At 36.0% G+C, this 11,532-nt stretch overlaps 1 protein-coding gene across 2 annotated transcripts in view; it reads left to right on the top strand.

Moving 5' to 3' along the window:
• The window catches only part of COL28A1 (collagen type XXVIII alpha 1 chain), a 66,645-nt gene extending 55,777 nt beyond the window's left edge, over positions 1-10,868 (top strand). Inside the window, exons 28-36 of one of the 2 annotated variants that reach the window (XM_035318219.1) lie at positions 3,297-3,365; positions 4,954-5,034; positions 5,124-5,159; positions 5,347-5,383; positions 5,709-6,263; positions 7,525-7,706; positions 8,290-8,504; positions 8,947-9,121; positions 9,957-10,868. In XM_035318219.1, the coding sequence (XP_035174110.1) occupies positions 3,297-3,365; positions 4,954-5,034; positions 5,124-5,159; positions 5,347-5,383; positions 5,709-6,263; positions 7,525-7,706; positions 8,290-8,504; positions 8,947-9,121 (1,350 nt within the window). In that variant the 3' untranslated portion in view covers positions 9,957-10,868. Of the gene's footprint in view, positions 1-3,296; positions 3,366-4,953; positions 5,035-5,123; positions 5,160-5,346; positions 5,384-5,708; positions 6,264-7,524; positions 7,707-8,289; positions 8,507-8,946; positions 9,122-9,956 lie in introns of both variants that reach the window. The other variant, XM_035318218.1, reaches the window with a different exon arrangement.
• Positions 10,869-11,532: the final 664 nt, after the last annotated feature.

The raw sequence follows: 11,532 nt of genomic DNA, 5'->3' as shown, positions 1-11,532 counted from the left end.
TCCCTTCCCTTCCCTTCCCTTTCTTATTTATTTTTTCTTTTTTTTTTTCTTTCTTTTCTGAATCTCTGAAGCCTCTTTACACTATTCTTGTGGCAAATATAAAAGTTTCCGCTATTTTTATATACTTAATGGTATAGGAGAACAATTTCCTGCTTGGCTTTAACAGAAAATTCTGTTGTGTTCCAAGAATCTAATACTTTGGATATATTTTTCTTAATTCTATGGGTCTGTGAGGTTTGTTACAAAAGCAATTTGCCATTCTGGGCAGAAATGTTTCATCAGTCAAATGCATCTGATCAGGAAAAAATACACAGATCATATACTATTTTGTCCATTCCTGAAGAAAGATAAAAGTTAGTCAAAATATGCTCAGTGTCTATAGATAGATAAATAGATACACATACAGCTTTGGATGTTAACATTGGTGCTGATCTGAATATTATCTATCAGTACCTGTTCCCTCCATACACTGATGCTTGTTGAGCACCTATCATCAGCCCTTCTATCTCTTCACAGTCATGTCACATTTCTTTTTTTTTTTTTTTTTGGCCACTCTTCATCTCCTTATAGCTGCTGTACTACTGAATTTGAATGATCAATATCATTGCAAGTATTCTTTATATATATACATAGAGCTCTGTCTGAATATGGTAAGAATGGAATGTTAGAAATGAGATGGATTTCAAGTAACTTTATGTTGATATCAGCATCCACAGGTCTTCTTTTTTATATTTGGTTTCCTTTTAAAACCACAGTCTAGACATTCTGAGATCTGCACTTAGTTCAGAGAATGACATTTTAACATAAAAGTCTATTTATTGATCAGCAATCTAGCAGGATACTAGGGCTGGGGATCCAAGAGTACATTTTTACATGCATACTGCTTTAGTTTTTAGGATAAGACTGATGGTCAAATTTGAATTTAATTATTTACATAGATTGAACTGGCAAAGTATTAAATATTTTAGAATTAACGCAGCATACTTCTTGTGTTTTTTTTTTTTCTCTCTAAATGTTTAATTGTGGCATCTATGATAAGTCCTTTCTATACTGGTGATTGATTACACAATCAATCATCAAGGGGAAGCACGATTTGGTTCTGCAATTGACATTTTAAAACATAAACCCACTTACGTGTCTGTGAGCAAGGTATGATTTTTTTTTTTTAGAACTGTAGGTTTCACTGAGTTTTCATTGCCTAAACACCATCCTAACAGTGTCAAGTGACTCCCGTAAATCTGTAGTTTTCTTAGATCTGACGTTTATTGTTAGTGAAGGACCACTGGAATACAAAGCAGATCCTAATTCTGGTTCATACGTGTGTGCTCTGTAGATCAAGCAGTTCTGTGATGAGTAGTTAGGAAAAATAGTCAGTCCCAGTGCTGGACAGCAAGCATTGAAACAGGCTGCAATGCTTTTTCACTGTGTTTAAAAGTCATTTACATTAACAACCTAGGAAACACAATCCTACTGAAGTGTGCCTTAAGGTAAATTAAATAGTCACTGTGTGTTCCTACAATGCCAGCTAAACTGTCTTGGGCACCCCACTGCCTTAGTAATATTTCCCATTTGCAGGAAGTTTTCTTCCCTAGTGAATCAGCTATGCAGTTTGCTGTAGTGCAGTTTTCTGCCCAGTATGCAGAGTCTACATAGCAGTGTCTGAATTTTTGCTTCTGTAAGAAATTGTGGAGTGGGGAAATGGGAGAGCTGTGCTTCCAGAAGCAAGAGGCTGATGATTAGCAGGTCAGTGATATATAGGGCTGATGAGAAGCAGAGGATTTTAGCTCCCAGAGCTGGGGCTAGCCAACCAAAGAGGCTCCCACAGGGCAGAGCTCTATAGGCTCTGCGGAGAGGCACATCCCAGTGGAGATGTGAAAGGTGGTGTGGTAGGTGCCTTCCCCTAGTACAGGGCAAGGCCACAACTCATCTGTGTGCAAGCAGAAGCTCTTATTTCAGCAAGATCTCTGTGAAATTCAGGATTTGACCAGGGAAAACCACCCACTGACTGTGACTCCTAGTATGCTGCCTCTTCTGAGAAGCTGTCTCATATCTGACTCCAGATAAACTCCCAGCTCATGAGAGCCAGGACCTTGAGCCGTGGGAAGAGAACGTGGCTTGGTGGTGCACTGTGTAGCTGCTTTTCTACCTGCAGAAGCCCCTAAGTCCCTGTCTAGCCCCTGTCCAGCCCAGCAGAAATGATCGGTGATCAGTCCATCAAAGGCACTAGTGTTACCTATGGTAAAGGCTGGAGTCTTGATAAATTTGGCAATATATTTTTATATTTCTCTGCCTGGGCAGTATAGCCACTCTAAGACTAGCTGTGAACAGCTATCCTAATATTAGTACAAGATGCTTTAGAGAGCCACTCTGAGAGCTCTTGACTGAAAAATATAACTAGCCCTGTACTAGGCTGTGCAGAAGCTTGAGCTAATATCTCATGTGCTAGGTTTGGTACAGGTGATAGCTGATGTCATTGGTACTCTTTGGTACCTGCACAGGGCACTACTGTTATGCTGCAAACGTGAATTTTGGTGAAGCTTTTGTGTATCAGGGAATATAATGCCCACTAGCTGTGGTTGAAAGGTATACAGTATTTGATCTGAAAAATATACTTTTTAAAGAAAACAGGGCAGTTTCTGGAACCCTTATGATGTGAAGGATTTTTTGTGCATATTTCATAACAGCAGTGTTTTATAACATGCTGTATGCCCACATTGCTGGCATGTGCATGCTTTTCAGATCTGTGCCCACACAGCAGGAGATAAAGAACAATCCTTATAAACAAATTTGAACTTTGTAGCCAGATTGATAGTGTGTTTGGAAGTGTCATCAGAAAGCTCTTCTCTCCACATTGAGATCGGAGATCTCAAACAAAAATCTCTTTTCATTTACTAAAGATCAGAAAAACTAAGTCAACCCTGAAGAGATTCTGGGGGCTATGACTAAAGAACTTCTGTGTTGGATCTGGCTTTACTACTCATAGACAGGATGAGTGAGGTCTGAACCTCATTGTGGTTACTTTTGTCTTTCACCCGTGTCAGTGAAATGACAACATTTTGTTTTAATTAAATTGGAATAAATTGTTGTATACTTCATGAAGGCTTCACGTAGATTACAAAACATACTCAGCTGCCTATCTCTCCAGCTCCCAACTGCTCCTGTCTTGAAAATTATGTTTCATTTCATAATACAAGTATCTGGCTTTCTCTATGATGCAGAATGTTACAAAGTGAATAGATAATGCATGGAATTTATTTCTATTTTTCCATTAAAATTTCTTTCCATATTCTATTTAGGGAGAAAAAGGAAATCAAGGTTTTCCTGGACCAAAGGGCTCAATAGGAATTGGTATTCCTGGACCAAAGGTAGATTCTAAGCTTGCAATAGGAAAAAAAGAAAAAGTTATTTTTTCCTTCCTTTATTGGTCATTTGGTGTGACAGATATTTGAAGATAAATAGTAGCCAAAGACATTGCTTTGTATAGCTGGCAAGGCAAAAATGCTTATTGTCAGCTTTGGAGTCTGTGAAAATACCAAATGTCATGAAGGACCAGGCTCTGAAGTAATACCTGGAATGAGATCATACCTGTTAGCAGGAGAGTAATATTAGTCAAATTATGTATTCAATTATCTTCAGATATTTTTTAGGTATTACAAAATGTCCTTTTATTTGCCAGGCTTTGACACACACAGCAAAAAGTGCCCCAGCATCAGTCTCTCCAAATGCTCAGTTTTGCTGTTTGCTGTTAATAAAGCAGAGTTGTCACAGATGAAAAGGAATAGTTTAGTTCTGTAGGAATTTCATCTACCAATTTTCCACTGGATGTGCCAATTACCAAATCAATTTATATGTAAGAGAATCCAGCATCACCACAGCCAGCGGATCGTATTTGCTGTCCCTTATGCTGACGTTAACTTTGATGAGGTTAAATATTGCTCACAGACAAATAATGGAAAGAAATACTGCTTGCTGGATATTATGAATTTGTAAAATAGAACAGAAAGTGTCCTCCAAGAGCTTAGTTAGTGGAGTCTGATTTCCTTTACACTATGGAGGAGCTATACACAATTTTCAGGCTTATACAAGTTCGAATAAGATCAGAATCAGACTCAGGGAGTCAAAAGAGTTCCATACAATTGATGGCAAATGCTGTAACAGAGGAAATACCTATGTGATGCCATTCTCTGGTAGTAATGAGGAATAATATCAAAATGGACAGTAGGCTAGTTAAAAGTCCCTAAAATTTAAAATTTCAGGTGAAATGTAAGGTGATCAATAACTTTCAGAGAGAAGTAAAAAACTGTCCCACACAATCACCTTCTTAAAGAAATATCAAATTTAGATCCTGAATGTTTTGATGGTATATTTAATTCCTGCATTATCTGAAAACTATATCTCAAAATGAAGTAAAGTTGAACTTGGAAAACAAAAGGTCTAGTCACTTGAAAAAAGTGCAGAATTTGCTTCTAAATGTGAAACTATGTATTTTCCAATGTATGTAACTGTCTAGGCATATCTTGCTCTCATATTTGCAAGCTCCCAGTATTTCATGGGGGTTCTGCACAAAGCTGGTCTGAATTTCACTACGCTGGCAGATCTGAAGCAGTTAAGTCTCTCCATAGGTTTGCATTAACATAGGTCTAATATAAACATTAGTTTAGAATTTAAGAAAATCAAAGAAAAGGGAAAAATTATATAATCTCAGCATCAGTGTAAAGATGTCTTTACTCTTCACTCCTAAATTAAGGTAATTTTTCATAGAAATTTCTTGAAAATGTTTATATTGCCAGTGTTGCTTTCCCTAAGATGCTTTACTTCCTGCCTACACACTAAACCAGCCACAGGACAAAATTCAGAAAATTAATCTTGAAGACTAGTTGAACCATAGCTCCAGCTGTTACTACCACCAATACTAGAATTGCGGATGTGTTTAATAAGACTGTTTTCAATTAGGGAGATTACGGAGATAAAGGTGATCCAGGAAGCAAAGGTGCCAAAGGAGAGATGGGAAATCCAGGACCTCCAGGACCAAAAGTAAAATACATTTCACATTACTTAATTTAACACAAAAGCTATTAGACAAACTTGGATTGTGTTAACTATCTCACTCTAAACATTTTCAGGGAATTTGGGGAAGAAAAGGTGAACCTGGTCTTTCGGTAAGTATGTACATGAATTAATTTAAAAGTTAGATTTTTTTTTTTTGAAAAATACTCATAGTTTATGTGATATTAAACAAGGTTGATCAGGGGGTGTTGCATTCTCTACACTTTCATAAGTAAATAAATTAATAAATTTAAGCATTCTTAAAACTACAACAAACAGCAAGTTGATACTCTTTTTCAGAGAGAAGAAGTTATCAGACTTATCAGTGAAATATGTGGTAAGCATTCCAGTTTGAAAAAAAAAAATCTAATAAAACACACTGAATTTATACTGCCTGAATTGATTAATCTTCCATGTGTTTGTGTGTAAGAATACCATTTTTGTGAAATATGATCACTATGTTCACAGAGCAATAATGGAAGTAGTTTAGTCCAGCTCCGTTTCTATTTCTCAGTACCAGTGACTATAAAATCTATTACTAAATATAATATGAATTTATTAGTTGAGTTCTAACTGACTGTAAATCTGATATTTGACTTAAATTCATTTTTATAATCAGAAGATGTTTTCTCATGAAATACCTGAAATTGTTATTCTTCTAGGTTGTGGTATCAGATGCAGAGTAACACCGCTGGAACTAGTATTTGTCATTGACAGTTCAGAAAGTGTTGGACCAGATAACTTCAATATTATCAAAACTTTTATGAAAACAGTCATTGACAAGGTTTCAGCCAACCATGCTACAACGCGCATTGGGATTATCAATTTCAGCCATAAAGTGGAGTTGGTGTCTTCTCTGAAGCAATACACAACCAAAGAACACCTGAAATCTGCTGTTGATAAAATGCCCTACTTAGGAGAAGGCACATACACAGCTTCTGCCATCGAAGAAGCTATTAAGTTATTCCAGGCAGCACGCCCAGCAGTGAGGAAAGTTGCTGTGGTAATAACGGATGGACAAGCAGACAGTCGTGACAAAGTACAACTGGATATGGTGGTGAGGGAGGCCCACGCTACAGATATTGAGATATTTGTCATTGGGATTGTTCAAAAGACTGATCTCCACTACAAAGATTTTCTGAAAGAAATTCACCTCATTGCAACAGACCCTAGTGAAGAACATGTTTATGAGGTAGATGACTTCATGACACTTTCAGGTAAAAGAAACTATGTTTGTAAGAGAAAATTTAAAATAAGCAATTAGTAGAGTTTGTCCTTTCCCATAGCAAGGCAAGACAGCCAGTACAGGCTCATTGAATGGCAGCTTATGTCTGTCTTTTGGATGCAGCTCGTTTTTCAGTTCCTCTTGTTCTTTGGCCAAATGAAACCTTTGCCAAGCTCTTACCTCTCGCAGAAACAATAAAGCACAATGTACAGCAATTTTCACAGCAGAGGCCTTCTTTGGGGCACTCTTTACTGAGAGACAGCACCAGCTTTTGTGCTGGGCCACAGATTCACCTGAGAGAGGTGCAGATTTCTTTCCACCTTGGTGCAATAGCTCTCTTTCTCTCTGTCTTTTCTATGGCTCTTGTACTCTGTTGATGATTTGTCAGTCTTGCAGTCCCTTTACCATCTCTTATTTTCTTCTGAAAGCCATAGGAAAAGCTATACTTTCATCCTGATTCTAAGGAAGAGATGGTGGAGGAATACCAACAAGGGATCTGCTTTATTCTCCATTATTCATTTCAAACCAAGGCTTGAAAAATTATCTGGCCACAGCTGGAATCAGATCAAAAACACATGAAATCTATAATGACCAATGAAAAAAAAAATGTACTTTGGTCTAGACTAACCACAGGCTAACCCTATAAACTGTATTTATCCTGAGTATAAACTCGTTTTGCTGTGCTGAGCCTGTGGATGGACTTGGGTCAGTATTTAAGGCTGATGCCTTAAGAAGTGAAAATAGAATCCAAGCTACAGTCCTGGTCCCAGCTAGGATTAAAATTAGGGCTCTGGTTCTGGCTCCAGAATTCAACATAAAAGATATCCCAGTCGCTGTTTCTTTGTTTGTTTATTTATTTATTTTGTGTGTGTGCATAAGTAGAAGGTGTAATCCAGTTTTTCCTTCTTACAAATAAACTATTTTTTTTCATGCCTTTTTTTTTTTTTTTTTTTTTTTTTTTTTTTTTTTTTTTCTGTAGACCAAGGAGTTACGACTTAGGCTTAAAAAGGGATTTTGGTACTTTTATCTGTTGTTTCTTAAAAGAACTAGAGGCTCTTAAAATCAAATAACTGTGAGAGTGTGTTACTTTATTACTTCTCATTTGAGTTTTGATATAACTTCAGAAGACAGTGTTTCACAAATCATTGTCATTGAAGATTTATGGTTAATACTGCACTAAAAGCTTGTGGAGAATCTCTGTGACTTTTCTTTTTTACCCTTAATACTTTTCATTATTTTGTTAAACTTTTCAGCTCTTGAAAATGAACTCTTCACAAAAATTTGTGATAATGTATCTGAAGTCTACACCAGAAAAGAAGATGTTCTATCTCCATCTCCAAGCCCAGAATCTGAAATACCCACTGAAGTTAGTCAGTTACCTAGAATGACGACTTCAGAGATGTATATGCCCCCTACAGAAGGAATTGGTTACCCAGTGAGTTATTAAAAATTTATTTAAATTCATACACTATTTAATGCACCATTTACCAATCTTGTAATATGTGAAGAATGTGTCATTTGGCCGTACCAAAAGATTTGAAAAAAAACTTTTAAAGTTAGAAATTATTTGTTTAGAACAGTTTGAAGAGGAGGGTAATACTGTTTCTTAGTTGCAATAAATGCCAGCAGTCCTCACTTTTTTGTAGTTCTGATTCATCTTAAAAGTGATTTGGAAATCCTGCGGATATATTCCCTGTTCAGGAAGATAGTGTGTAAGGCATTTATCTATGTGAAAGTTGATTTTTGGTGCAATGTTGCTCGTCATGGTCACACATGATAGGTATTTTCAGCCCTTCAGTATTGTTTCACCTCTCACATTGGACTGTAATTCTAGGATTCTAAAATCACGGCCCCATACTGAGTAATCACTAAAACAAGGTCTGAATCCACCTGCCATTATTGATAAATAACGTGTGAGAAAGACCATTACTTTCCTACTTAATTCTCTCATTTTTTTTTTTTCTTCTTAACATCTGAGATAGAATTTTAAGTTACCAAATTTTTGATTCCTTTTGCAGCTTAGTCCACCACAGACCAGATATACTGAGGCGCTGCCGTCTGCTCAGGATCACACTGTGACAACTCCTGTTCACAGAGAATCAAAATTCCCCCCGCTTTATGACGTAGTTGAATCCAGACCCCACAGTCCAGTTGCCAATCCTTTGCTCAATGTAACCGTTGCTGAAGATCGCCGCCTAACAGTGTTGCAATCACAGGTAGCATCAACTCAAAAGAGTAAGTAATACTTAACCTGACTATTGGGTAGCAAGTCCGTACCAAAACCAACCAACCAACAAACCATACCCAATGCAGTTACTGGAATCACAATTTTGTTTTTCTGGGTGCTCTGGCTGCAGATACCACACACACGGAGAGCCAGAGTTTCAAACCTAGATGACGATCTTGTGTATCATTGTGCTTACCTATTCAAATACCCAAGTCTTGCATCTGAATTTAAGCAGTCTCATTCCAAACTGATCCTGTATTTATATAGACCTGTTCATGTACTTTGTTAATTGAAACAGAATTTGGCTACAAATTTGAGATGCAAATATATTCTGGGCACTACAAAAAAAAAAAAAAAAAAAAAAAAGGATGCTCTAACTACAAAATAAACTTGTAGGATAACGTAACTTATCCCCAGAACCCAAGCTAACTTTTAATGATATACTTTCAGACCCAAGGTGCTTGGAACCTATGAAACCAGGGGACTGTCGAGACTACGTGGTAAAATGGTATTATGACAAAAATGGCAATTCTTGTGGCCGGTTCTGGTACGGAGGTTGTAATGGTAACAACAATAGATTTGAAACTGATGAAGAATGTCGAGAAACCTGCATTGATGAATAAGTAAGTTGTTTTCACTAGGTCCTCCTACAAGCACCTCTTTTCCAGGCTAAAAAGATACAGTGTACCATACAATGTGATACATGCATATCATATTTTATACCTTTGATCAATCCTGATGCTTTTTTGAGATGGTGGAAGCAAAAGTGCACTTTGCAGTCATGGATTAATACAGTGACACAGTGAGGTTTTCTACTTTGCTCTTTATTCCTTACCGTACAGTTTCTAACATTGTATTTGATTTTTTAACCATTACAGAGAATGGAGGTGATGTTTTCATAGATCATAATTTCACACCTCATTTACAGGATAAGATGAAAATCCATCATATTATATGTGAATTTAAGATTGTTTTTCTCATGTGTATTATTTCACATTCATCAGCATTGACAGCATTGTCACAAAATTTGTCACCCCACTTTTTTCTCCCTTCTCTAGATCACTTATGACCATATTGAGTAGGACAGGCCATAGCATACATCCTCCAGTGACTTCTTTCCACTGGCTATTTATTCTCTTTCCTTTGTTTTCTTTTTCTCATAACTTATTTATAAATTAGTAGACTTTACCTCTTAATCCAATATAACTTTCCTTTGGAAATCCAGGCAGACTGTATTAACTGTCTTAGGTGCACGTGCTCGGTGAGTGAGGCATGGCCTCCAAAGAGCTTTGTTATCAGTGGTGCAAAATTTCCTTTACAAAAGCCATATAGCTCTGCCCCAGTAAACGGTATTAAATTCTATATTTCCTCTTTCAGTACAGGAAAATTCTATTGAACTAGCAGCATATTTTTTTCTGAACATTTCAAGAAAATTAATCAATTCCTTATTTCTTCTAGAAATGACTGCCATTTGGAGTTTTTAAAGCTGGGAGTTCAAGTGTATTGAGGAAGAAATTGCTGAGAAGAATCCAAAACCTGTGTGAACATTAATATATTACTGCCACTCTCCACTGTTCTTCCCGTTATGGTATTCACATTAACTATATTCCTGTATAGCATGTTATTTACAACACCATAGCAATAACTTCATTACACACACACACAGAAGAACATAACTTTTCCCTCCACGTTTATATTAATTTGGTAATACTACATGTGGCAAGGATGAGATTCTGCTTTTAGGATTAAAATATCAAAAATGTTTACACTCAGCATTTAATGACAGAGGTCTCTTTTTCTCTTGGAAGAATAAAATGTGCTCTCATTTTAAACAAGAGTAAGCAGCTCCTGAAATTAGTGCTCTTATTACAGCATTTAGTGCCATAAATTAAGATAAATTAGAGTACCTCATTTGAATGTAAATTCCACAGCTATAAGTAATTAGTATTGTTGTTGTTTTCCTCATTAAAGCATATTTGGATTAACACCAGTACAATCTTTACACTTGTGAGAGTAGGACTTTCATTGGGAATTACATAAAACCCAGGATTCTTCATGTCCTTTATGTCAAGTCTGCACATTTCATTTCTCAGGGCCTCTGTGTTAAATTAAAAAAAAAAAAAAAAAAAGTTATTTTACACTTTACACTTTAATACTTTAATATATGCTATTAAGTAAAAAAGGGAAAAGCACTGAAAGATGTATATAAAATTTTGCTCATATCCTTTCTACTTTTAACCATAACCCTAATAACCCTAATTATTAAAACTGAAAAATATCATCATGTGATTAAAATAGAAAGCAACATCTGATAAAGTCTGGCATTCTTACTCTTTTGTAGACAGAAAAAAAAAAAAAAAAAACAACAAACCTCAGTATCTACATAGGCATTCTGGACAGTTCTTGATATGTTTAAACAATGCTTGTACAACTGCTACCCCTCTCCAGGTAACCAAAAGATGGCTTATGCCATGAAAAATGAACATGTTTACAGCAGATAGGATACAAACATTATTCCAGGGAAGGAAGTGCATGAAGTACAGTTTAAAATTTTAGAGATTTGTTTCCAAAAAATCTGGCTTTGCTGGTTTCAAATTAGAAAATAAAAAAAGTGTCAGCAGCCCAAAACAAGAAATCCTGCTATTTTTATACTCAAAACTAATATAATGATCACTCCAAAAATAAAACAAAACAAAACAAGCAAACAACAATAATGACAAACAGCCCTGAGGGCACAATTAATTTTGGTTTGCCAAGGAACACTAGAACACAAGGACAGGACCTTGAAAATGAAGGGATTCAGTGGTGTAGAACAAAAGCTGAACAAAACAGTGTTGAAATCAAGAATTATTCACAGAATATTTCACAGAAAGAAATCTGAACTAAAATTTGACACAACTTTAAATAAATCTGTTTTGGCTTTCTTTTCTTTTTCTTTTTTTTTTTTAACATCAGAAGAATAAATAACTTCAAAGTATATTATAAATGATATGGATCTTCTCTTGTGATAAATAATAGCTACATATAGAGCTGG

The sequence above is a fragment of the Oxyura jamaicensis genome, chromosome 2 (assembly GCF_011077185.1).
Source record: "Oxyura jamaicensis isolate SHBP4307 breed ruddy duck chromosome 2, BPBGC_Ojam_1.0, whole genome shotgun sequence".
NCBI classification, from domain to species: Eukaryota; Metazoa; Chordata; class Aves; order Anseriformes; family Anatidae; genus Oxyura; species Oxyura jamaicensis.
The sequence above is the reverse complement of the archived record's forward strand: the minus strand, read 5'-3'. Positions and strand labels throughout refer to the sequence as shown.